The sequence below is a fragment of the Echinococcus granulosus genome (assembly GCF_000524195.1).
Source record: "Echinococcus granulosus chromosome Unknown EG_S00050, whole genome shotgun sequence".
NCBI classification, from domain to species: domain Eukaryota; kingdom Metazoa; phylum Platyhelminthes; class Cestoda; order Cyclophyllidea; family Taeniidae; genus Echinococcus; species Echinococcus granulosus.
Window position 1 is genome coordinate 452,281 of NW_020170430.1, and position 26,480 is coordinate 478,760.

A 26,480-nucleotide genomic window follows, 5' to 3' on the forward strand; every position below is an offset into this window, starting at 1 on the left:
TAAGGGGTACAGCCCAAATCAATACCAGTACAGCGTTTTCATTGAAAGATGATTAATTTCACTCGAAGGATTCTTGGCTCTTTCGGACTGTCTGTCCTACTCGCCTTTTGAACTCCTCATAATCATCTCTGAACATCTTCTACAAGGGTTAGATTAGATACCGTAACTTACAGCTGCGTCCACATTGGCTGGACTGTCAGGATTCGGTTCAGCGAGCATCGATATGACAGACATTATTATAGTTTCCACTGTATGCACAGGAAGCCAGCGTTCCTCGGGTCTTTCATAGCCAAATCGATCTTCACCAGGTTCGTGAAGAATTGATATACATACGCTTCCGGAAGGAGAAATGTTGGGATGCCACATATCCGTTAAGAACTGCATTTTTGGGGGGTGATTTGGATAGTCTTGGGGAAATTCCAGCGTAGCTTTAAACCAGCCACCATCACTACTCATTCGAATAATTCCAATCTTAGAAATCTTACTAGAGTGTGTCCGCAGGCCCCATTATAAGAACCTGCCACTTAAATATGTTGTCATCATCAATAAGGCCAGCAGAAAAACCCTCTGTGCCACTTTTGTTCAGCTCTAAAACATAAATTTAAAGACGATATTGACACTTAAATGCAAACAAAACATTGCGCAAAAAATATTAAGAACTCTTATTACCGGCTAACTGCTTTCGTAGCAAAAGTGACGACGCAGAGCTCGTCATGCCTAGAGGGGTATCAAATACGGAAATATCAGAGAGGGCGCCTCTAGCAAAAGTTATGCATATAAATATACAAAGGGACATTTACGAATTGCAGATAACTTAAAGCACAACAAGCCACACTAAGGTCGAAAATATTTTTTGCTTGATTTTCATTATAAAATTTCTTGTTAAAGTTGCGCATGACATTTAGCTGGGTAAATGACGAAGGAAGACGATCCGTGGAATTCTCTGGTATTGTTCATTACAATTGTTAGCATTTTGCAGCCATTGCCTTATAGCATTCCTAGGTTTAAGCGCTGAGCACACTGTACATCTATTCGCCCCTCATAGAACCACATTGCGGCAATTATAAAACTACCATTAGCGGTGCTCCTTGCCATAGTTACTTTCTTGCCCAAATATATGTAAATAAAGGCATCTATATGTTGGCTAAAACTTAATTTTTATCAATTATTAATTTATTCCGAAAGTCCGAACTAAAAGGACCTAGTCAACCTTTCTCGTTCGCAAATTGAATTAATCGAACTACATGCTACTCGTATGTCTTTATGCAGAATTTTGTCAGAACTTTTATGCTCGTTTTAGATTGAATTGCATTTAATTAGATTATCTGAATCCATTTTCTCAAAATGAACATCGAAAACTCGTTACACACGTTTGATGCAGCCTAATTCCCCTCATCTAATCTGCGTAGAGCCGCTTGGGTGTTTACGCATACCATACGGTACAACTCAACATTTGGCACGAATTTATTAGCGTTTTACAAGTCAACAAGCTAACAAATGTGGGGTTATCCGGGTAGGCGTCAAGCACACAATAATGTACAGAGACCAATTATCACAAGTGGGGATAGGGGGTGAGAACGGGGTTTTAGCCATTGGAATGCAGGTCTGATCTAAAATTAACAGGTCAATACAACACGGTTCCACAAAACTTTGTCATAAGTTGTATCAAGTCATGCTACCTGGTGACGTAGGCGGTTATGAGTTTATTCAGGAAGTTTGTGTTCGGATCCCGTTCTTGTAGAGTACCATAGAAACGAAGTAGGTATTGAGTCACGTCAACTTTGCGCTCAGGGTAAGTGCCATCAGGTAAGGGTGCAGCCTTCAATATTTTCATTCCCAGGAGCCATGCTCGTTTGAAACCTTTCTCACAATCACTTTCGGAGCTGCTGGAGAGTTCTCCTGACACACTTTCGAAGCAAGGACTTTTGGGTCTGATATATATTAGATAAAAAGTATGGATTCCACAAAAATGTATTAGCTAGAACACACTGCGGGAGGTACGCAGAAATTTTTTTCAGTTCAGGAACAGTTTTTTTGTAAATTGGGTTTCCGGCTGTCGTGTATTTCAATGTAGCCGCATATAGCTTAGGAAATGGGACATATTGCTCGTGTTTTGGCACTTAAAATAGATTAATAAACTTACAAATCAGATGCTTTAGTTATCCTAACCGATTCTATGTATTGATGCTCTTCCAGAAACCCTGCAAGGTCCCTCAGACGCGAATCGATCAGTCCGCCTAGACGTCCTAATTCTTGAAAATTATCAGCCAATAGAACTAGCTTCAAAAAGTGCCTAGAATGTGCAAAAAATCATAAAATTGGAATCAGACGGTTTCATTGGTTTCTCAAACAAATGACAGTAAGTAGTGCAAATTAGCAATTAACCCTATGATTATACAGCATTTTAGCCTAAAGTTTAACCTGATTATTTAGTTTGTCTACAAGGGTGAAAAGAAATAAGAAAAAAAGATATAGCGCATCAAGAAAAGATGAATGCGCTGTTGCCAATAATGTGTAAGCATCTACGCCCCGGATTTTATAAAACGGCTTTAGGATGTTGCAGCTTGATGCATGCTTAAAATACCTATAGTCTTGACGAATGTCGTAAGGTTCGAAGAGGTCTTCCCAAGTGGCTGAACCTTCAACGATTTTTTTCATCAGATGGAAGCCTAAAGACAGAATATTTAATGAAACGCATTTGTTTAAATTTGCTATTCGGCTCACTTAACATCTAGAATTGATTCGCAGAGCCTTATTCAAGAAACAGATGTTGATTTGACGACTGTTGCAGCAATGCATCATTGAAGGGATCAGTAAAATGAATCATTCAAGCAAATTGAAATGCGTGAACAGACAGTTAGGAAGCGGCCACTGATTTAATTGCAAGCTTAATGAGCGATTGCCAATACTCATTCCATTGTTATAGATATCGAGTTTGGAATGAACTAAATTCCAGAACGTATTTTTCGCCTTTAGTAAAGGGAGAAGACTTCAAATGCTGAATATCTCAAGAAACAACCGCCACTTTCCAACTAACGAAGGAGTGATGTACGCATGCGAAGGTGCGTGGGAAATTCATAAATTACTGAAAGGATAATCATCAACTTCTAATTTTCTTTGTGAAGAACTCACCGCGTTGTAGTTCCTTCACTACAATGTCTCGGCTTGAAGGTCTAACAGTATAGGCCGCGTTTTTATGGGGAAAAATTGGAGTTATAATTGGCATAATTTCATGCCCATTCTGTATATCCATCTGGAAAATCAAAAAACCATATTAAATCAAATCCAAGTGCAATTTCGACGGCTCACATAAGCAGCATTGCAAATAGTTCTAATAAGACATTGCACCCGTAAATAAAAAGGAATAATTTGTCCTATAAGTCAATATAAATACGGATATGAGCTCACTCTTGGATCCCATGAATATAAGCGCAGGTTAGGGACCGTAACTATAGGGGCAATCATGACGGGGCTAGGCCAAACCCAGTTAGAAAAATAGGCAAAAAATATCTTCACCAGTGTGGTAAGTCTGATCGTCGGATTTTGTCGTTCGCTTGCACATGTTCCGCGGGTAAGAAGCGAGATCAGGTTTAATGACTCAACTGATCTCCAAGATTGGAGCATTAAATCCCGTAGGAGCAATGGTGAGTCAACGGTTTCCTGATTTACTTCACTCAACTCAACATTGAACGAAGGACTCGACAGACCATAAAATGGATAACTTTCATTCGACTAAAAATACCCAATCACACTGAGAATAACCTTAAAAAATAATCAAGCAAATAATGTCATGAAATATACAACCATGATTCTGTAAGAAAATATGCTTTGTTAAGTGAGAAAACCTTGAAAACTCACAAATCTTGTGGTGTGTATGCATATGTATGCACAAAGTACAGCCCATGCTACACTCGCTGGAAATCCATATACGTAATCGGAAATAAGGCGTCGAGATGCCCATATTTTTATGACTTTAAGCAAGTCCGCAAAGAGGGGAAAATTAGGAACAAGGTCACGAATTTTTCGTGAAAGATGGAGACCTGACAAGCCGTGAACAGAGTATTGATCGACATCGAAATAAAATACTTCTGGCTCCTGGTCGAAAATTATAGGCGAAGGTACGTATGGTAGATTAAACCGGCTCATTATCAAGTCAACCTAAGGCATATAAATACAATATTCAAACATTTTGTTTCAGCATTAGTACAATGCAGAAAACAAGTTAAAACTATAAGATTTACAGAGGTTCCGTCAAATTTCATTTTGATTAGTGGCACAAACGTGTCAGTAATAACCAGCAAGTCCTGGATATTCTTATTTTTGCGCAAAATTTCTGCAAATGAGGTAAAAAAGTCCTCGCGATAGACGAAGTTTGGGGTGACCAAAACTGCATCAATGTCGCTTTCCTTGAAACTGACTCCCAAACTAGTTGACCCCTGAATTAGTACATCACATGGTAACATTGACGAGGAGTTCTCTAAAATGATATCCTACGTGGGATTTTCCATATAAAGCGGTCAAAATTACCCGTTTTTGTGCCAATTCTAGTATCCATTTCGTTGCGATTACCTTAAGCATTCGTATGTGTTTGGTTCTAAAAATCAATAAAACAAAACAACTAACTTTCGTATAAGAGATTCAGGTGATTCTACGATATTTAAGTGAATCAGGAATTTAGCTAAAGTTTCGTCCATCTCAATCCGATAGGTCGGAAAATTATAACGAGTTTAAAAGCCAAAGTTAGGTTGACCTTGATTGTGATCACTATTCAAGACTTTTAAAACAAATGGCCGAAATCCTTCATGATTTCCTCCACAAATTGCCAAATTTGCTGCATATAATAAATTTTACCTGCATATTTTACATGAGCACAGCGTATTGCATGCGTCAATCAGCGAAATACAATTAACAATATGTCCCAAGCAATTAGACCTATTCATTTTTATGATGTGTTTTTGAATAAATTTTAAGAAAGAATGAATGTTTATTGACAGAGAGTTTTAGCAAAAGATTTAGGCACTTCTGTAAATGGGTAGAAGCTGGCTAACCCCCAACTCTCTGTAGCGTCCCGAGATTTCCCCGAAGACGAAAGAAGACACAATTGTAATACGATAGTGGTTTATCCCTCGGTTCTGGTGAGGCGCCACTTTTGTGCTTCGAATTAGCCCCCTTGTACCTCGCTGGGTGGGCTGGCCTTTTGGGCCATGCCAATAGCCCAGACACCTTCTCCGTGCTGAATATATATTCTGCCCGAGTATTGTGTCTTCTTTCGTCTTCAGGGAGTCCCGGGACGCTACACAATACTCGGGCAGAGTATATATATTCAGCACAGAGAAGGTGTCTGGGCTACTACCATGGCTCGAAGGTCAGCCCACCCAGCGCGGCACAGGAAGGCTAATTCAAAAGTATAAAAGTGGCGCCTCACCAACACCGAGGGATAAACCGCCATTGTATTGCATAGCCTCCCTCCTCATTTGATTGTCGTCCCTGCCGCTCCCGCATTAGCCATTACAACCTAGTCGGTGCTGTAATGAAACACCCGGGATCCGAAGGTACCAGTCACCAAATTAGCGTGCAACTGAGGAGATACTTAACCTCAGCGTCACTGATCCCTCTTGGCGGCTTAACTGGATCTGGAGTTTCGTCTGGTTTACGAACTTGTTTCAGGACGGGGAATTGCTCTGGCCATCATGCGTGTCCATAGATGGATGTAGGAACACCGGCCTAAAAGTAGATTTGTGTAAGGAAGGACGGGATTTAATAAAGGCCCATGGGGGAAGGGAGGGAAAGTCTGTAACGAAACTTCCAGATGGTTCAGGGCTAATGTCCCTTTTGTTATTAACAGCTTTCCTGCAGAACACAGGACTGGGGTAGATGCCGAGGGTAGACGTCAACTTCAACCCTTCTATTAGGGGTCATCGCCATTCTCCCATCCGTAGCATATGTACTTCTAAGGCTTATCACTCAGAAGTGGAAAACAGGATACATGATCTTTAGGATCGGGTTCGCCTTCCGCTGCCACCATTGTAGCCTCCCGAGACTTCCTCGAAGATGAAAGAAGACACAATACTCGGGTAGAATATATATTCTGCACAGAGAAGGTGTCTGGGCTACTGGCATGGCCCGAAGGCCAGCCCACCCAACGAGGTACAAGAAGGCTAATTCAGAAGTACAAAAGTAGCGCCTCACCAATACCGAGGGATAAACCACAATTGTATTACATCTCTTTGTATAATACACACAAATTTGCAGCTCTCAAAGTTTTGTCGGAAGTCGTAAGGAGCCAGGGTAGCTGGACAAAGTGTTAATCACCAACATGCGGAACAGCTGAGATGATGGCATGCCCTTTAAGCCAATTACGATACCTGAGGACAGGGGTTCCTGCGTAGTCAAATGCAGAGTTATAAAAGTCCTTTGAATCATTACGTTCCTTCAGAGAGAAGTGTAGGGGCAATGATATTACCGAGACCGCCCTCAAGACATCACATTACAAAGCCTACATGACCCTATTCGCTCTGTGGGTGGAAATTTGAAGACCAAACGAGTCATTTAAACCAGCTACTACCTCAAAGCAGGCAAGACGCAGTATATCGCATCCCACGACCCAGGGACCAAACCGTCTCAGCATCCCATTGTGAGTGAAAACCCTTTTTTTCTGGACTAGTGCAGGCGGTGTTTGCAGTCTTCCCGTCGCACACTTTCAAATAACCAGAGACGACCCGACGACATCCCTGCAGCTGCCGACACTCCAACCCCACCACCATCAAAAATACACTTTAGCGGACTTCGCAACACCGATATTTTTAAAGTAAACGCTCAGTGGGCAGCAACAATCAATGCTGTGCTCACCACCGAAGCAAAATGGGTTTGCAGACTAAAAAAAAGTTGTATGTCGTTAAGGGGACATGGTGTAATCGGAAAGCAGACAAATTTATAGACACACAGAAATACGAAAAGTGTTAAAGCTTTTTACAACGGAGAATAGAAAACGCCACCCAAAAATAGCGCCCAGGTGAGTGTGACGATCGAACCCTCCAATGCGAACGAGTGACCGTCTTGTACACAACGGGAAAGCATTTTCATAGTTTCGTCAAGGAGAAGCACGGGGAAAGATATCTTTAATACCACTACCCATTCAGCAAAACTGAGAGGAGAAATTTGGAAAACGTTCTATAGTAGAAAAAGGCAAAGGTATTGCCATTGATAAGCAAGAGCTTACATTCAAAGGCCAATGGAAAATGATCATGCCTCAGTTCAGATTTTTAACAAATCCACAAACTTACCGCCAAGAAAGGAACATTAAGGATGGTGAAATGTTGGATCATGCTGAATGCAATAGCAATAAGAAGCCACATATTTCTCCACGGTGGCATCACAACAAGCGACTGATTTTCTGAAAGGCTTTTTAAAAAAACAGGAGTTGGCCATAAATCTAACTTCAATACATATTTATCTTTGCAAGTGTCATTTCTATTACAGACTATTCATCATACAATAGAACATTTGGAAACACTATTGCCGATAAAAATTGTAAGGTAATCTTTCAAAAGACTAAAACTCGAAGACCAGAAACCATTATCGGAAGTAGTAATTAGCATAATTGAGCGAAGGAATCAGTGCATAACAAAACACACCTGTTGAGAGCATTTAACATTTCAATAACAACGAGTACAGACAGTGCCAATGTCATGGGTTTTGCGCTTGAGAAAACTGAGCAGGAAACACCTTGAAAGTCGACTTTGTCAACTGAGCATTTGAGGTGGTGTGTCTGAAACAGTTGGAATCAGTAAGCTCAACAGTCTAATAAGGCGCCGTAGAAATGTGCCACTACTTGCCAGCTGATAGTAGGAGACGCGCGGACCGGCAGGATTGATAAGGAACCACCAGGCAGAAGCGCCAACAGTAGCAACACCGACGTAGGTGCCGACAACTAGGTAGCGGAAGAATAGCCACCCGCTAATGAGAGGTTCCTTGGAACTACGTGGAGGCCGTTCCATTATATCGACGTCGGGTGGGTTGAAGCCCAGAGCCGTAGCCGGAAGACCGTCGGTTACCAGGTTTACCCACAGTAGTTGCACTGGGACCAAAGCCTCAGGAAGACCGAGCGCAGCAGTGAGAAAAATACAGACAACTAATAATGAGAAATGACAAATAAGATTTTTTTAGATCATGAAAGCTGATGTTCTCTTACAAGCGATTCTCCATGATGAACATGCATTAAATACGTTAGCACAACGGATCATCGCCAATGCCAACAGTTCATGACGGGAGAAGGTTAACCTGGGATTAAAAGTTCCTAGACTAAGATGGGCAGTCTTTGATAAATACTTCAATTTCAATTTTCCGAGACATTTGCAAATAGCAACCGTAAATAGAGCAGAGCGTAGCACACTTGATGTAAACATACTACCAAGCAAGACGAACGACTCATTTAGACTAGAGGGATTATCGAGCATACATAAATCAAATGACACCGATTGTAAAGATTAAAAATACAAATCATCACTAAATAAGTTGCCATCAAATGCATTATTTAGTGTATAAGATATCAGTCGACAAGATCAAACTAAATGCACGAAGAAAAATCAGTTCCTTTGGCAACCCTTACTAAGGGACGGAAGTACAATGGCTTCGGGCTTTAGTGTTAAAGTAGGGGCCTAAAACTGTGAAGAAGGGAGTTGGCCTAATGAACCAGAAAAATCTAAACGAAGAAGATTCTACACAGCAGAAAGATGAGAGACATCCAATCACATAAACCAATATCAGTAATTTTTGCTATCGAAACGAAAATTGGAATTCGCAATAAGCAAGTCCATTTAAAATCCAAGTCCCGTCTGCAAGAATATAGGCAGGCACGTCACGTCATGCAAGAAACTGACTGAACAAAAGCAGTGACCACAAAAAATAACAGTCGCAAAGATGTACCTTCACCAATATTGGAGGAGATGAGGTAGCGGATAAACTGCTTCATGTTATTGTAGATCGCACGACCCTCCTCAACAGCAGCAACAATTGTAGAGAAATTGTCATCAGCGAGAATCATTTCCGAAGCTGATTTGGCAACAGCCGTTCCACTGCCCATAGCAATACCGATCTCGGCTTTTCTCAGCGCGGGTGCATCATTCACACCGTCGCCAGTCTATTAACGAAAGTGTTTCGCAAGGTATAAACAGAAGCCAGGCCACTGTAGACAGAATCCAATATGGTGTTCTCATCCAAACTCTACGTACGAAATTGCTTATGTATAGAAGAGAGCAGCTAGTTTCAGGATGCTCATTAAGATTACTTATGCGGAATCCCAAGTAGATGAAAGGTGTAAAATTTTTGAATGAAGTTCGTAAGATAAAGGGTTACGTTCATGAGAACCGAAACCCAGAAACATATACTAGAACGCATATGAGAAAATCTACGACTTGTACACATCTGCGACTTATGTCGCAAACAAAAGGAAAAACGCTTCAGAAATGAAGGAGAAAGTGTCATATGCTTTTCAAAATCGATAGTGATCAAAACCTTTAGATATTAGTGGGAATGATGAAACGGATGTATAACAATTGACATCGGGCATTGCCAAACTGATCGGTCAGAGAAATACACCTACCATAGCTGAGACCTCACCGTCAGCCTGAAGGAATGCCACAATCTTGCTCTTGTGTGCTGGCTCGACACGGGCAAAGAGCTTGGACTTGCGAACGGCAGCGGCCATTTCTTTGGGTGTGAGGTTATCAAATTCACGACCAGTGAACGATTTTCCTTCAGTCTTCTCGTGCTCTTCAAAGAGGCCGATCTTTCGGCATATGGATTCCGCGGTAGCCTTGTTATCACCAGTTATTACTATAACTCTGATACCAGCGCGTTTGCACAGTCTAATACTCTCCGCCACCTCAGGCCGAGGAGGGTCAAGCATTCCAACAACACCGATTAAGGTCATGTTTTTCTAAAAAAGAATGTATATGGGGCATTATAAACGACGAAATATGGGCAATGCAGCACAAATGCAATATTAAGCAAAAAATAACGGAAAAACCTCGTAATCTTTGAATGTGGAAATTTCATCCAGCTTAAATTCGGAAGCAGGCGGTGGATTATCGACGGTCGCAAGAGCCAGGCACCGCATAGTCTCTCGACCAGTGGCGTAGGTGGCTAACTTAGATAGAATTTCATTTTTCATCTGTGCAGTTAGAGGGAGAGTGTTGTTGGGAATTCGCATCTGAGTGCAACGATCAAGAATTGACTCCGGAGCACCCTGAGACAGTGTAAAACAGGAGCATTTAAAAGAGAGAAAACTTAGTAAACACACAAAAACATGCTGCGGAATTGGCATTGGAATTATTCATTTTATTTACTCTATTCTTTGAGCAGTTATGGGTATGACGCAGTAAGCGTTTACGAATATTATATGCTAACAAAGTTGAGACAAAGTAACTGTCACTATTGCTAAAGACGAACCAGTGAATAAAAGCTGCAACTACAACACAAAAAAGAGCATGATAAGGTTAAGATTTCTACCAATTTTTGTACACGTCTATAACGGGGCCTTAAGAAAAAATGCATTTAGCAGTAAAAGAAGTAGGCTCTAGCAATAGCGCTATGACAGCTTTGAGAAAGCGCATATGTGTAAACATTTACTACACAACACAGTTTGCTACGGGCTCAAGAGTAGTTTTAGACATTAGGCGAATTTAGTAACAGTATTTGCAAGACACAGAATAACTGGTGCCAAGGATAAACTCGTGAAGAGTAGAAAATATGCCAGTGTCGTTAGTTTATAAGTACACACCCACAAACTTGAGGGATTGTTTGCAGTTCAGTAAACGGAATAAAACGTTTGGTTCATCAGCTCAATGCTTGCACGCGATGGCCTACATAAGATACCGAAAATGAACGGTAGCAAACCCAGAGGCAATCCGGGTACTGTATATTTCGTTTCTAGGGAGTAATAACAGAATGCCAAGCAAAAGGCATCGTTTGTAGGAAATAATTCATAAAATGATGACTAAACCAATAAAAAAGGAGTGTGCTCTTGGAATGAGAAAGCAGGTACTGGCGCTAGAGCCAAAACAGCTCGATACAGGATGATTTCGAATATGTAAATGGCAAAAATAAACACTTGACGCTCGATGACTTGTACGACACCTACATCTGTTTCCCCCATACTGTAATCCTGCTGGTATCGCTCTCAATCGACTGTGCATTCCTTATATTGGGAGAAATAAAGCGTAATTTTACATGTGAAATTAACGCGGCTCAATAACAATAAGCCTACTTAGTAAGCAAATAAAACTGCCTATGTGGAATTACAAAACACCTTTACGTGGCTAAGGTGATCACAAAGTGTTCAGCCATTCTGATAGTGAAGGAGGCATAACAGCCGATGGGTCGGCCGTCAGCATGATAGCACAAGTGGTGCGAAAGGATAATCCGTCATAACACCTACCGAACGCACTATTGACTGTTTACGACTATGGTTATTTGGCAAAACACCACTTCTGCTTCCGCCATTAGTAAAAGGGATAGGTTACGAAAACAACAAGTCCGTGATTCGAGATTAACATTAACAGAATCATCAGCGTTCCTGTCTCAACGGCCATGACGCTTCGATACCTTCTGCCATCGTATCGCAAGGAAAAAACTTCCCCGAGCTTTACTTTTAGCGAATCTCACTTCAAATGCGAACAGACCTCAGAATCCCTCAGACGGACATCTACGCGTTCAGATGTGCCTCAAGATGTTAATCAATTTTGACATTCAAAGCCTAAAACTAGGTTCACACTAATCCCAATGCATTATAAGGGACACCAATTCGCAGATCTGAATATGCCTCCAAAAACAAAAACCGATGAAAAAAATCCCACAAACATTAGGCTACACAAAAAGTGTAACAATTTGGAGCGAGTGTTTGACACAGCCTCAACGTTAAAACATTGTCGACCAAAAAGGTAAAAAAGCGTTTGAAACAAAACTATCCGTGTACTAAAAAACTGTTACATGATTTAAACACGGTTAAAAAATACCTTAACAAACAATTTTCCCGGTCCAAGAGTGTCACCGCGCTTTGTGACATAGACAGACATAGATTTTCGATCACGAGAGAATTCCATAGTAAATTCCTTCTTGAACATTTTCTAAATTGCAAAAAAAATGAGAATGCAAGGTGCTATCTCGGAAGTGCAGTTAATGATTACCCTTCACAGTTTGTACATCAACTCTATTCTAAATCCTACTTATTAAGTACAGTAAAAAGCATGAACTTACCGTGATAGCATGGCTGCAGACCATAGCCAGTTCTCGTTTGCTCAGATCCGACTTATCCACACCGGTAACGTTCATTTTCTCAACAAGGCAAGTGAGCGCCGCTTCAGTGGCTTCTCCAACCTTTTCAAAAGCTTTTCTTGCAACACTGTACTCGAGAGATGAGTCATTACAGAGCGCACAAATGTTGGCCAACTCAATCAAACACGAATTCGAAGCGCAGTTGAACTTTTTGCCATATTTTAAACTAGAAGATATAAATCCAGAGTTATCATGCAGAACTACATCTCACTGTAAAGAATGTAACGTTCTCCACAATATACACCAGCTCTAATTGGACAAAACTATGATAAATACGATTAAAAGACGTGCAAAAACAAAAAAACTCTGGATCACGTACACTTCTCCTTCAGGAGCGTATTTAGAGCCAGTGATCTCGTATTCATCAAATCTGAAGTTACTTTTCAGATCCCCTGCCGCATTTTGGCCAGAGTTTGCACTAGCAAAAGTGAACATGCGACACACAGTCATCTGGTTAGTAGTGAGAGTACCAGTCTTATCAGAGCAAATGACACTGGTGCAACCTAGTGTCTCCACTGAAGGCAGAGAGCGTACGATGGCATTTTTACGGGCCATACGACGTGTGCCCAGAGCAAGACAAGTGGTTATAACGGCGGGCAAACCTTCAGGTATTGCCGCAACGGCCAAAGCTACAGCAATCTTGAAGTAGTAAATGGCACCACGAAGCCAAGATCCGCCGTGGGCAGGGTCGTTGAAATGGCCAATGTTGATTACCCACACAGCAATACAAATAAGGGTAATAACCTTTAAAAAGATAAGCGACGTAGAAGGACATCGGTTATTTACGAAACACCCCAATTCGCAGCATAAAAAACGTACCTTCGACAACTGCTCACCGAACTCATCTAACTTTTGGGTAAGTGGAGTTTTTTCCTGTTCCGTTTCCATTATTTGATTGCGGATTTTTCCAATTTCAGTATTAAGACCGGTCGCGATAACAACACCACGGCACTTTCCTGACGCTATATTCGTGCCGCAGAATAAAAGGTTTTTCTTGTCCTGATTGACAGCACCAGCATCAGAAATAGTTTCAGTAAATTTGATGACGGAAACAGATTCCCCGGTTAAGATTGACTGATCAACACGAAGATTCGTACTAGATATTTTGATTATGCGAATATCAGCAGGAACCTTATCCCCAACTAAATAGTAGAAATAAGTACAAAGCGTCAATTTCACTAAAAAAGACAATGCGCATACCTGATACTTCAACAATATCCCCAGGAACTATATATTTTGCTTTGATGCGCTGAATACCCTTGTGGTTTTGACGGATAACCTTGGCATCATCAGATTCATACTCCCTAAGAGCTTCAATCGCCGATTCAGCATCCCGTTCCTGCCAAACGCCAACAATTGCATTTAAGATAAGAATCAACAGAATCACAAATGGTTCAACAAAGGCAGTTGCAGAGTCCTCCGAATCCTCAAACAAGGCCAGAACCTGGCATTAAAGTGATTAGAAGAAAATAGAGAAAGTACGAAGGAAATCACAGCAGCGACTAGTAATATCTTCACTAGTAGGTCATCAAATTGCTCCAAAACAAGCTTCCATAGTGGCTTTCCTTCATCATGCGGTAATTCTAATGAAATGACATTTTAACCCAGCAAACCATTCAATCCATATTGCTCTGATCTACTTTCAACTTGTTCATCACTCAGGCCTTCGTCTGGAGACACATCGAAAGCCCTGAGTACCTCATCAACCGTCTTTGTATGGAACATGCTGATCGAACCAACACTGGACGCCAACAGACGGTACCCTGCAGAATGAGAGCCAAGGGGCTCAAGACTCGTGTTATGATCCAACTGGCTACCATCACAACCAATCAAGTCATGGCAAGAAAATTATATGGATTTAAATACGCAAAAAAACACTAAGAATTAGGCCAATTTATTTTTTTAGGAAAAAATATTACTTGGAAGCATGTCCTCTAGACCCTCTTAATAAAAGAGTTTTTGCTGTTTAAGGAAAGTCGGCTGTGCTAAGCAAGTACAAATTCCGTTAAAGCGGAATGCTTTTTTCTTAAAATAGAACTATTGATTTATATTTGTCTTGGTCAGTGCCTACGTACGGTTAAAAATGGTGTTTCGTGTGCTACTCTAGTGTCTTTAATTAACTATCATGCATCTTTCGAATATTTTTAGCTTGTTAGGCCTTAAAAAATAAAGCGCGTGGTTGGTTTGAATTATGTGTAATTACAGGCCGCCGGCGCTGCGCGCACTTTCGGAGTAATCAAATTATCTGCCTTCGATCATGGGCGTAAATGGGCTCCTCCCATTTTTAAAAAAGTGCAGTCGCCGTGTTGATATCAAGGACTTTAAAGGATACACAGTTGCTGTTGATACCTATTGTTGGGTACATAGGGCTTCGTACTCATGTGCAATGGACATTGCTTTGGGGAATCCAACTTCACAGTAAATATTTGGGTCAATAATTACTTTAGACACGTAAATTACTGTCTTAGATATTTGAAGATGGTTCTTGATGCCGGTGTAAGGCCGATATTAGTCTTTGATGGCGCAGATCTTCCTGCGAAGGCTGAAACTGAGGCAAAGCGTCGTAGGTATTGTCCGCTTGTTCTTTATGCGTGCTTTAGATCCAGAAAAATGTACAGGGAGAGGGCAGCTCAGTATCTTCTTGAGGGAAAGCGGAAAGCTGCTCAAGAATGCTTTGAGAGATGTGTGGAAGTTACTGCAGAAATGGCCCGCGCTGTAATGAAGGTAGGTATCGCCCTGACTTTCGGCTGTGCATTCCCGTTTTCGGATTCTTGTCTAGGCTGCTCGGAAGCTCGGTGTCGATTGCATCATAGCGCCTTACGAGTCGGATGCTCAGTTAGCCTATTTAGTGCAATCGGGCTATGCCGATCTCGTAATAACTGAAGACTCAGACCTTCTCATGTTTGGTTGCAAGCAGGTTTTGGTTTCTTTTTCATTTAGCTTTAGTTTTCTTGCAATGTTCTTAGTGTTCCTACTAGGTATTCTTGCCTTCTTAGGTTATTTTTAAACTCGATTTAACAGGGTTTGGAACCCTAATTACATGGAGCGCAGGCATTGGCGAACAATGCTGCGGCATAGCGTCACAAGATTTTTCCCCTGCGAATCTGCGTTTTATGGGCATACTTTCTGGATGCGACTACTTTCCAGGCATTCCCAGAATCGGTCTAGCTACTGCTGCTAAGGTGTTTTGTCCATTGCTTGAGTTATACATATGCCTTTTTAAGGCGTTTCCAATACCTTTGTCTTCCTTATCGATGTCACGTTACTAGACGAACACAAGACACTTCTGTTGTCTTTGTCGAGTTTTGTTCTATGTGAAGCTTTCGATTATCTTTTAGATAATGCGTCAGTGTCGCACTACGGATTTTCGATACCTTCTTTCCAACCTTGGGAATTTTTATAATCTTGCTGGAAACGCCTGTCAGCCCATTCAATCCCTTAACGAAGTGTGTCTCTCGCAGTCTGCGAGCATCAGTAGGGATCGCGTCACCTCTTCACCCTTAGCTTCCATCTCAACCCCAAAATTAAGTTCGACCTCTTCTAACAACGGGAAGTTCTCGGTGGAGGGCTGGAAATCTGGTGGTAACAGACTACATGAAGCCACCATTCTTGCAGCAATGCGTGCAGAACGCACCTTTCGATTACAAGTTGTTTTTGATCCTAAAACCCGAAAGCGTCTTCGACTTTCTGAACCTACGATTGATGATATCAAGGAGGAACGGTTAGCACTTTTGAATGCGGATTTGTCGGACGATGTATTATTTTCCTATGCTGGAGAGTAAGCTATGTCTTTCCCGTAGTTTTTTTTTTGGATAATCATGTTTTTGGCGGCTATGGTTTGTAGATGTTTTACCGAGTCTCCCATATTTACTATTTGCAGGGACGCGATGGACTCAGAACTTGCATTTGCCATTGCTGTGGGGAACGTTGACTTTGAAACCGGTGAAAAAGTCGATACGTTCAATCCGGATCATTTCAAGGTAGTGTGAGCTCGGTCTCTTTCAATTTGTAATAGGTGAATAAATTATTCAATGGACTCAGTGCAGATTCTGATGAGCCTCAGGAAATACCTAAGTTTAGTTGCGCTGCTGCAAGTTCCCTTAAGTCGATATTGAAGAGGGCCCGTCGTCCGGATGGCGAACGTTTGAACATAAGTGTATGGAGCACCAATTATAAATTGGAACCCGGTAAGGCTAAGAATGGCCTGTTACTTTTATTGTCTGTCTAATATGGTAAGCGATGATGCTTTTGGACCGAATTGTCCTGGGAAATGGTTCATAAGTGCTTGCGTTCTGCTACATATAATTGCAGCATATTATGGATTTGGGTGGTTTGGGATCGTTTCTAATAGTTCTGACCTTTTTCCACGTATTTTTAGTGTGGCTTTACTACACCGATGCAGGAATTCGACCTCGTCCATTTTGCATTTCGGTAGATGACCATGCTAACGACTCGCAGCGACTAGATTTGCTGCAGCTGAGCGGTGGAGTGGAAGAAGGAACGGCGGGTGTGAATATAGGGATTTTCCCTAAATATGATAATTTACCACGGTTTCGACCCAAACTTAGAAGTGGAAAAGGTCTTAGTCGAAATCATCGTGTTATCGTACCCTCAGTCCTCACGTCTGGATCGGCCACTACCAACGCGCAGAAGAGGCCATTAGATGAGGACGCCGGTTATGGTCCCACTAAAATTCAAGGTATCCTGTAATTTTCATCCCTGACTGTAATAGTTGGCTAGTATAGTACTTTTGCATTCGAACGGGACAGTGATATCAAACTCTACATGAAATCACCCATGGTGCTATTCTCATAAATCCTAGTTGTATCGTAAGCACCTGTGCGATGCGTGATGATTCTTTAAAGTCTTCAGCTGTTAATGTTCACTTCTTCGCATTTATTAACTCTCCATTTTTAGTAAATCTTTGGTTTTAGATTTGTGTATCCAGCAACAATATCGATCATATTGGAATCCATTTGTCATTGTTCCCCTTTTGTTTTGTAATTTTGAAATATTCTAGTCTTTGTAGGACATTGGCTTTGTCTTTAAATATTTCAGAATTGAATGAACCTATACTTTTTCCCCTCATTATGCCACCGATGTGGTGCCGTACCAAAGTCATCGCGTTTGATGAGTTGTTTGCCCATATTCAATTTGGTAGGCATACTGGCCTCCTACGCTTCTGAGGATAGCCACGTTCTTCCGAGAACACCGTTAAGATCGTTTTCAACCAGTGGAACACCAATCACTTCTGCCAACTCCTATTTTGCTTCTCCTGTGTCTACGGCAATTTCAACAGGCGATTATGGAGCTGCAGGTGGTAATCCAAGCAGTCCCGTATTTCAATCCAAACGCTCAAAATCTCTGTCCACTGTCATTGAGCCGGAATTTGTGAGGTAGCCACGCTGTAATGCGTTCACAATATTGTTTGATTTAGCCAAGCATTGGGCTCTGTGTCACCGCTTTTAAACAAAAAATTCAACATATTTGCACGTCAGCCCCCCGCTCCTGCAGGTAGTCCAGGTTCTAACTCTCGAGTATCTCCTCCTCATCTATCAACAACGGGTAGGTTCGTTTTTAAGCAAGCAACAAACAGAGCTTCTCCGGTACGGGCCAAAAGGTATGTCACGTATGACTTAATCTTCCTTTGTAATCCAGCATCGAACATGTGCACCGTTCAGCCTCTACTTTCAGGCGAACCCCTCATAAGAAAAGTGCCATGTCGTCAGCACTGACGCAGCGTCTCCTCCCCAGTTTATGGAAGAGTACAGGGGAACTCCCTACTCCACTGAGGCAGTTGTCAAATGGTCAGCAACAACAAAGTCTTACAGACGAGGGGTTGATTGAGCACCGCGGGTGCGAACCTTCAAGCTCACCCATTTATGATGGTCAGACAGTGGGTTTCGAGCAGGTGGACGCCGTCCAGGTAACTATTTCGTCTACGACCACACTTACCACTTGCACAAGCAACTATGAATTCAAGCGCCAGGCGTAGCACGCGACCGCCGCTTTTGACACGCTGATGCAGTACTTAGCCGTCAGGTTTACCAATACTCGCAACACTCTGAATGATTTATTGACACAGGAATCTTTACGTGTCCTACTCTCTAGACCGAGGTCGGAGTCTCGCCCATAGAAGGGTCAAAGCGGAGCGGCGGAGAACCAGAGTTGTCCTCGTTTTTTAGCAAATGGCAGTTCACGCCTCCTAGAAGTTCCATAACCTGACCAAGACAAGTAATGAGCTTCCTACTTTAACTATTTTTATATTTAATTGAATACACCTGACTTGAACCCAACTATTCTTGTAGAAAATTGGGCCCCCTCAATAAAATGCGCCTTTCCGGTGATGTGTGGCCATTGACTAAAAAAGCATAAGCCTGACACTGGTGATACTTCATTTTATAAAAAATGAGGTACTGTATTGTAATGCTTGTGTGTGGTCTGAATCATACGGCGTCAGTGCTGGTGGTTTCGGAGGTCCTCAATGTAATTCTCGCGTTCTATCGGGTGTCCACGTGCACGTGCGAACTCTAAAACAGTGACGATTAAATAGTTATCTCCAACTTCATTGTGGTGAAATACGATCTAGGCAAGCACCGTGTCTTCGGAAATGGGTCAAATCACTCACAAACCTGTACCAAAACATGGCAGTACAAGTAAGCATGGGCAAGCAAGAACCCTTCAAAGCAGAAAACATCAATGGAAGAAGGTGAACGTTACTGGGTACCTTCAATAGCCTCATCGGGATCCCACCCGAGTGCATCGACGAGGTAGCGGCAGATTAGATAGCCCGTCCGATTGACTCCATGTGTGCAATGGACAGCGATAACACCGCCTATAAATGGGCATCTAAATGCAGGCAGTGTACCTGGTGACTCGTCATCGACATCCTTCACAATCTCGAGGAACCTAGTGTAAGGTATGTAAAGTGCTAAAGAATCTGTTGCCTTTTCACTGTGGTAGGATTAGGGATAGCGTGTCCCTCGACGTAAACTTTGAAGTATTTGATACCGCGGTCCGTAAAAAGCTAGACCTTGAAAAAGCGAGCAAAATAATACCTTTGGATCATAGTAGTTGGTGTAAGTGAGGTCGATGATGCTGACGACGGGTCGGCCCATATCAGAGCAGTAATTAAGCAGATCGTTATCGGTGAACCACTGCTCTGTTGGAATATAGTACGAATACTCTTTGGGGATAGGAAGCTTAACGGGTAGTAGCGAGGTTCCTCGTAGGCGAGTGCCAAGGGGAGTGTAGTCTAACCATCTTAAAAGGGCAGTTTTATGTCGCAGATTCAACAAAGATATTCGATGTTCATAAAAATGAATAATTACTTACCCAGGTGGGGGATATCGGGGCATTGGCTAATCATGAGGGTTTCAAAATATGATCATGAAAGAATCTGGAAAATACTATATCTAAATAAAATAATCATAACGGATCACGGCAAACGTCAGTTGCATCAACCTTGACCCATATATAAACAAAAATACGGCCATCCGATAAACAAGGGGACAGAAATGTAAACTAGACAAAACGAATGCATTAATTACCAGCTAGTATGTTGCTTGAACAGGAACTGCCAGATGAGCCGAGAAAGCAGAGAGACTAAAACAAAACAATGAAACGTTCTAAACAAAAAATACCCCAAACGCTTGATTTGCAAAAAGACATCAATGTGAGTGCAATTTACGCTCAAACAAAAAAGGAGCTACTTTTGGTTCTAACAAACTTGTCCAGAAAAACAAATGCCCATACACCCTATTTGCATTAAGAAGACTAAAACGAGGGACAACTCTTCGCATTTTTAACACGCATTATGTTCATATCTATAAAAGCACCACTAATATAGACTAAAGCTAATGTGAAGCGAAGGAAAAAGCATGCAAGATCCGGTTGCGTATGGAAATGACCCATTATCGTATCGCGAGCCGGATTTGATATGCACAAGTTCCCTAATGGGGAGGAATATTCATGCGATCAGGTTATACTTAGAAAACTAAGCTAATTTGTAGCACAGATAATGTTAGGCGCAACTAATTATATGGCAGAAAACATCTCGGGCAATTTCTGGTTTGACGTCGCAAAACCTCTTTACATATAAAAGAATCAGTTAAGTTCCTGGGCGTTTTTCACCCTATAAAGCAAAGTATTCTTTCTTTTTGAAACTGAAAACTGTTTTTTACTATTTCGTGCTTTTGTTTTTCGTATATGTTAACCTTAGGACCGCTAGTTATGGTTGGGTAAATTACAAAAGTTGTGAAATCTAAAAGCACAATCTTTTTGGTAATCCATTCACATTACAATGCAAATGCTTTTGTACACGCTATTTTTTACAAGCTTACGCTCTATGCATCTTAACATCTCATTCGTTTTTGTTTTACATGGTCGCACGTATGTAAAAGGCCTCGTCTAACCAATTATATTGCGATGACCCTTCTTATAAATACGGTAGGTTCGGATTTGCTTGGGTCCTTTGTCATGACGTCATTGATGTTGGTTGCGGGCCGTGTAGTGTCGCTCGTGTTTTTCCTGAACACTCTATCAAATGCGGCACCCGAATGCGAAATCACTGTAATTTTACTCTCTGTATCATTCTGCTTATTTGTAACGTTTGTTCACCTCGGTTTCTTAGCATATTTTGGCCCTCCTGAATACCAGTGATTGGGTTCTCTGTTTTTCTTTAGTTTCTTCAAGTCTTAGATTTGGTTATTAATATCTACTTAACCCTCTTGGCCTGGAGTAACCTATGCAGTGCTTCAATAATAACAATATCTTGCAGATTTCAGGCTCAATTGGCGATGCAAATTCTACAGTTGAAGATGTTTTAAATCTCAATAAAATCATATTGCCGAAATTGGAGGAAATCATCAAACGTGACTACTTTCGCATTTTTCAAGTGTGTTTTTATTGGTGTTCCAAATATAGTATGCTTGTTCTTTTTTGTTTTATTTTTGTTTTTCACTGTTTCGTCATTGTCTTCCTCCCATTAATAACCACCTTGTTTGATGCGCATAACATGTACGTTGGGTGTTTATTCGACAAGTGCTGAACAAGTGGCTTCAATTTAGGTTAATTTGTACCAAAAATGCCAATTCTGGCCGGACGATGGACGGTGTGTTTTGCGCGATTGTCAGGTTGAGGATTGTTCTATCTCCGAGATTCCAATTGGACTTCGGGAGTCAAGCTATGACAAGCTTATTTCCCCTAAGGCCGTGGCAGTTTGTTGTGGATTTGACTATTTCCAAGCTTGTTTATTTATTCAATTGTCTTTTCCTACTTTTTATGTCAATAACCCATTCCTCTTTCATTATATTTGAATGTGGACATTCATTTAAAGCACCGAATTCAATGTCAGGACACTTTACATATCAGGTTTTGGTAAACGTATTTTATGCTTACGATATGACTGATTCGACCATACTAGCGATTTGTTGGCATACTTATGATTTGCGTTATTAGCTCTATGCCAGTATTAATCGGTAAATGTTGGAACACAATTATATTGTTTTCCACATTAGCAGTTATTGGATTTAACCGTTGGAGTTGCATAGTGTTCCTTAAACTGTTTTATCTATTTATTTCTCATGCCATCCATTTTTGCTTCGTGATTTATCTTGTACATTATTGCTTTCCATTTTCAACTTTTTTGTTAGCGTGTAGATTCAGAAAGTGGCTTCAATAGAGAGCAATGTTTGCATGAGGAGGAGGAGACATTAACGCTTGGACAACTGGATACATTTCTTGAGTATGTCTTTGCTTATGCAAGTGCAATTATTGACCATTTCTGTTCTGTTTAATGTGGTAAGAATTCGCAAGGCTATATTTTACCACTGTAGAAAAGGTAGGTAATCTTATCACTTTCGTTCTCAGCACTCACTTTATCCCATTGTTTCTATCATCTGTGAAGTTTCTTGGTTGTAGAATGAGTTTTTCTTTCCACAAAAGACTTAGATTTCATCGGTAGATTTCGTAGCTTAGAAACACCACCAATGAACTAATCGATTGATAAGGTAAAATCAGGAGTAATAATGCCCTAGTTACTGCTTTTGTGCATCACTTAGCTTAACAGAATCGCTTTCAGCACCTTAGATTTCCGTCCTCCAAATTGACTCTTGAAAATTTTTTGGGGGTTCAGACCTAGTGTTGTTTCTTTTTTTACTGCCCTTGGAATCAATTAGCCATGGAGCGCCTTCTATATGTTATCCCATTTTACTGACCCCACGCAGTATTTCTGTCAGTGTAATCGCAGTCTTTGTTAGTACGAGTACTTCACTTAAATTGTTACGTAATTTTCTTGCTTTTGTAACTAGCATGCTAATGGTTTTCCCGTTGACTCCTTTTGAAGATATATTTTGATTACTGCATCCGTGCACTATCCCGGATACCCTAGGCCCTGTCTTATGCAGTTTCATTCTTCATCAGTATTTCCGGATAATTTTAATGTCTCGACCGCTGTTTGGGAGAAAAGCGCATCTTGTAATGTATTTCTGTAAGTACTATCATAAACATTTCTTTTTAGTGAAAATCAGCAGAAAACTATTGGAAAGTGGTCCACGAAAGAGGCAGAGGACAAACCATTCTGTGAATTGGGTGGTACGTTGAATAAAATGTCTCATTTACTGTCATTGCCATCGTTTAGATGAGTCTGAACAGGGTACAATTTATGTTGATCTATTAAAGAATGTGGAGAAATACACAGGTTACAAGGGCGAGTCATCGGCACGCATTTGGAAATCAATCTACCTGGAAAATTGTTTTCGGTAGGGAACGCATAGCTTGGACTATTTGGTCACTCGCACTGCTTTTACTTCAACGAAAACAAATAGCTGTCTTCTCTTTTAGGTCCAACCCCATGCGAGTTTTCAACGGTATCCCTTACTCGCCAGGTATATGTCCCTAATTAATTTTTCTGTGTGGTAATTAGCGTAACTTTTCTCTTTGTCTACTTTAAGGCACTGCCGATTACTCCTCTCCGACATTTATTTTGCCGATTTTCCTTCCCCATTTATTCATCTCATGCTTGAGCTATGCACTAACTGGATGCATTTCATGTTTCTAGTGGATACAAAAGCTTGCAAAGAGAAGCGTCTTTTCTACCGACTCATTTCTGGTCTCCAAACGAGTATCAGTCTTCAACTCTGCTATAATCACCTCTTATCGGGTTTGTTCGGCCTTTTGTGCATTACTCATTTTCAAGAATTGAAATTGGCGCGTTTGTCGAAGAATTTTCATCTGCCATTGGGATATCATAATTTCACATTTTAAGGGACCTACACCTTTAGATCTCATAGGTAGAAGCTTGTGTTGTATAACCAATTAAATTCTTATAATTCGTGTTATTTTTCTAGAATCAGATCTACGGCAGCCTTTCTAAAATTCACATGTAGCTTTTGTCTGGGTTTCGTCGTGGTAACCAGTTGCGCGTTTATCTTTGCTACTTCCCATTAAGTAAGAGCCGTGATTTATTTGGACTGGTATAGGCAATACCTAATTCTCATCTGAGATTAATCAAGTCAGCTAAATGGCTCTGCTGGGTGCTTCTTTCAAATCACGTGAAACATTCCTCTGGTAAACTAAATGCCAAGATACAGCGGCACTGCTCCGATGTCGTATTAACCCATTGACCTGTCTAACTGGCTGCAGATTTTAAGGGCGCCTCCAGTTTCTTCAGTCTGCCTAAGGAGAACGTCTGGGGCCCAAGTGTGGAGGAGTTTGTGCGCCGTTTTCACCCAGCCCTAGTGCCTGAGTCCCTTGGGCGTCTGCGCAACCTATTTCTCGCCTATGTAGTAGAGATGCGTGCTATCGCCAAAGTGGCGCCCTACCTCAGGCAGCAAGCCTTCTACACCGGTGACACGGCTATCGACACCCAGACCAGGAGCATGGTGCTAGATTTTCTTAGTGACATCGAGTAGGTCATTATTGCCAATCCTGGCAGCAGCCTGCCATATAGTTATTTAAAGCATTTTCATATCTCACCGTATATCTGATCGTTGAACCTTATCGTTTCGGTCATTTGGCTTTTTTGAAGTGTGCCCGTTCCCTTGTGTTATTATATTGTTTACTACGCTAATTTTTATGGTTCTGTACGATTGATAATATCCCATGTCTTGATAAAACTGGTGTCAATAATGTCTTGCTTACTTCAAAGTACGTCCAATGAATGGCCTGCCCTTCCTTTGCTCACTCATGTTTAATAATTAACGTACCACATCTAGTACATCACACATCACCAACATAGTTGTTATGTTTTCAATCACAGGGATCATAATGGTGTCTTTGACGAATCACAACTTTTCCATGAATCGGGAAAAGAAATTCTTGACTTAAAAGAAGAATTCCGCTTGCGTTTTCTAAACATCAGTCGAATCATGGATTGCGTGGGCTGTGATAAATGCAGGCTGTGGGGAAAATTACAGGTTAGTATCGCCAATACCATTTCTTACTACTTGATGTCTGCTTCTAAGCTGGGTTTGTGAAAGGCTGAAGTCAAAAGTGGAGTGTATTTCTCTGCAAATGTGTGAGATCTGCGAGCGTAATTCTATGTTGGCGATGATGGTTTAGTACTGAGTATGCGAACCACATCTCTTGGTGCCCTTCAGTTGTCTAATGCGTTTCAATCAGATATATTGCTTTTGCTATTATTGTGTAAATGGGATCAAAATGTCTGGAAATTGGAGATTCAATACCCCAAGATTCATGACCGAGTTGATCAGTCTACTTGCCAGTTATTTCAACTGGGGATGTGGCTGAGCGTTTTAAGATACGTAGAATTCAGAAGTTTTCATCTCTCCAAGGAATGGATGCCCATTTTCTAGTGTAAAAATTCTTGTGAATTCCTCTTCTATGGCCTTTTTTTATTTTGTATGTCCATTTGCCAACAGCAATGGTAAGTCGCGTACAGTGGCATCGTCCGCGTTAGCCCCTTAGCTGTTATCCGCTAACCTGTGAACCATTTCGTTAATCACGGTTGTCATTGTAAGCTGGGGCTTTGGCGTCTGGAGGGACTCTAGCGCTCTTACATTCATGCGTATTAAAGTACATAAGAGCATTTATTACATTAATATGAATAATCATTTCTGTACACTTGAAAACGCCAGCTAAGTGAAACTGAAGGGTATTGACTTGATCCACTGGAGCAGGTATCTGATACGCCCTTTCAAATTGCTGCTTTTGTTGTTAAATTTATCTTGCTTTTAGTACTGACGGTGATTGGATATTTGGGTTTTAGATACAGGGTATAGGCACCGCCCTGAAGGTGCTTTTCAATGATAACCTCTTCGATAACTCCAAATGCTGTTTTGCCCAGATGCGACCAAATAACCAACTCCGGCGATCTGAAATTGTATCACTTTTTAATGGTTTCGCAAAGTGAGTGTGGCCTTCTGTATTCGATAAGCTTCCAATCTGATTTTAATTTGAGCCTTGCAATTTGAAAATTATGAGTGCATTTTGTTTGCAAGATTTATACTTTTCAAATTTCACCACCATTGGCTCGTTGGAGGCTTAACTCTCAAGCTCTGGTTGTAATTATCATTTCCTTGTTTTAGGTTCGCAACGAGTATCCAGAATTTTGCTCAATTAAGGGAAATGATGATAAAGCAGACAAGTTAGGATTTCACTGTCTTACACCCCCTTGTAATCATCAGGTTTGATGCTTCGGTCCTCTTGCCTCCTCTGTCTTCCAATGCATTGGCCTCCTCTGTCTTCCAATGCATTGGCCTCCTCTGTACAGGATTGTTGAATCCATCTGTGTTGACCTATGCCCCTCTCCTTGATTATATGTCTTGGTTGTTGGGTCGTTCTTTTTCTACGCCATTATTGGTGCACAAAGATGGTTTAGCAGTCATTTACTGTGTCTTCTTTTTATTTCTGAATTATGGGTTCGTGGAATTACCTTGCTTAGTAATAAGTTTCTGTCATCCGGTTAGAGTAATAGTACTATCTTACCGCATGCGGTATTTACATGTATGCATATAAAGTGACGGTTATGTGTTTGGATGAGGCGATGTATGTGTATGGGTTGAATTGCTATGGTGCACATTTTTGGACGTTGTTTGTTGGATCCAGCAGAGGGAAGGCTTTGGGCCATCCTAAATGGGCATTTCGTTGTCTGTGTGTATTTGAGATGAATGTTAAAGATGGAGTGA

At 41.2% G+C, this 26,480-nt stretch overlaps 6 protein-coding genes across 6 annotated transcripts; 2 read left to right on the forward strand and 4 right to left on the reverse strand. All coding sequences in view use genetic code 11, as the record gives it.

Moving 5' to 3' along the window:
- Positions 1 to 58: 58 nt before the first annotated feature.
- On the reverse strand, positions 59 to 715 carry EGR_06083 (Ubiquitin-conjugating enzyme E2; the record flags this gene model as incomplete). Its single annotated transcript, XM_024495332.1, has 4 exons — positions 59 to 139; positions 172 to 448; positions 486 to 588; positions 670 to 715. The coding sequence occupies 4 exons, from the start codon at positions 713 to 715 to the stop codon at positions 59 to 61; spliced, it is 507 nt and encodes a 168-aa protein (XP_024350287.1).
- A 960-nt stretch (positions 716 to 1,675) lies between these two features.
- On the reverse strand, positions 1,676 to 2,658 carry EGR_06084 (poly(A) polymerase gamma; the record flags this gene model as incomplete). Its single annotated transcript, XM_024495333.1, has 3 exons — positions 1,676 to 1,931; positions 2,144 to 2,293; positions 2,585 to 2,658. 3 exons carry the CDS (start codon positions 2,656 to 2,658, stop codon positions 1,676 to 1,678), a joined length of 480 nt encoding a protein of 159 aa, XP_024350288.1.
- A 442-nt stretch (positions 2,659 to 3,100) lies between these two features.
- EGR_06085 (Sarcoplasmic/endoplasmic reticulum calcium ATPase 3) lies at positions 3,101 to 14,058 on the reverse strand (the record flags this gene model as incomplete). The annotated part of the gene is made up of 18 exons (XM_024495334.1): positions 3,101 to 3,253; positions 3,409 to 3,510; positions 3,859 to 4,158; positions 4,242 to 4,477; positions 7,032 to 7,170; positions 7,284 to 7,401; positions 7,635 to 7,746; positions 7,832 to 8,131; positions 8,926 to 9,139; positions 9,602 to 9,937; positions 10,028 to 10,246; positions 12,015 to 12,125; positions 12,256 to 12,499; positions 12,653 to 13,077; positions 13,153 to 13,475; positions 13,534 to 13,777; positions 13,816 to 13,916; positions 13,947 to 14,058. The coding sequence occupies 18 exons, from the start codon at positions 14,056 to 14,058 to the stop codon at positions 3,101 to 3,103; spliced, it is 3,789 nt and encodes a 1,262-aa protein (XP_024350289.1).
- A 532-nt stretch (positions 14,059 to 14,590) lies between these two features.
- EGR_06086 (Exonuclease) lies at positions 14,591 to 18,558 on the forward strand (the record flags this gene model as incomplete). Its single annotated transcript, XM_024495335.1, has 12 exons — positions 14,591 to 14,751; positions 14,802 to 14,900; positions 14,934 to 15,057; positions 15,113 to 15,250; positions 15,330 to 15,515; positions 15,672 to 16,111; positions 16,214 to 16,313; positions 16,349 to 16,520; positions 16,712 to 17,032; positions 17,495 to 17,729; positions 17,992 to 18,259; positions 18,445 to 18,558. The coding sequence occupies 12 exons, from the start codon at positions 14,591 to 14,593 to the stop codon at positions 18,556 to 18,558; spliced, it is 2,358 nt and encodes a 785-aa protein (XP_024350290.1).
- A 231-nt stretch (positions 18,559 to 18,789) lies between these two features.
- On the reverse strand, positions 18,790 to 19,691 carry EGR_06087 (RNA/RNP complex-1-interacting phosphatase; the record flags this gene model as incomplete). The annotated part of the gene is made up of 4 exons (XM_024495336.1): positions 18,790 to 18,863; positions 19,061 to 19,232; positions 19,392 to 19,596; positions 19,669 to 19,691. 4 exons carry the CDS (start codon positions 19,689 to 19,691, stop codon positions 18,790 to 18,792), a joined length of 474 nt encoding a protein of 157 aa, XP_024350291.1.
- Positions 19,692 to 20,714: 1,023 nt separating this feature from the next.
- Positions 20,715 to 26,074, forward strand: EGR_06088 (Ero1-like protein; the record flags this gene model as incomplete). The annotated part of the gene is made up of 14 exons (XM_024495337.1): positions 20,715 to 20,724; positions 20,786 to 20,904; positions 21,113 to 21,229; positions 21,402 to 21,551; positions 21,987 to 22,078; positions 22,853 to 22,926; positions 22,973 to 23,093; positions 23,176 to 23,219; positions 23,393 to 23,494; positions 23,977 to 24,241; positions 24,593 to 24,749; positions 25,562 to 25,701; positions 25,881 to 25,939; positions 25,980 to 26,074. The coding sequence occupies 14 exons, from the start codon at positions 20,715 to 20,717 to the stop codon at positions 26,072 to 26,074; spliced, it is 1,545 nt and encodes a 514-aa protein (XP_024350292.1).
- Between the last annotated feature and the right edge of the window lie 406 nt (positions 26,075 to 26,480).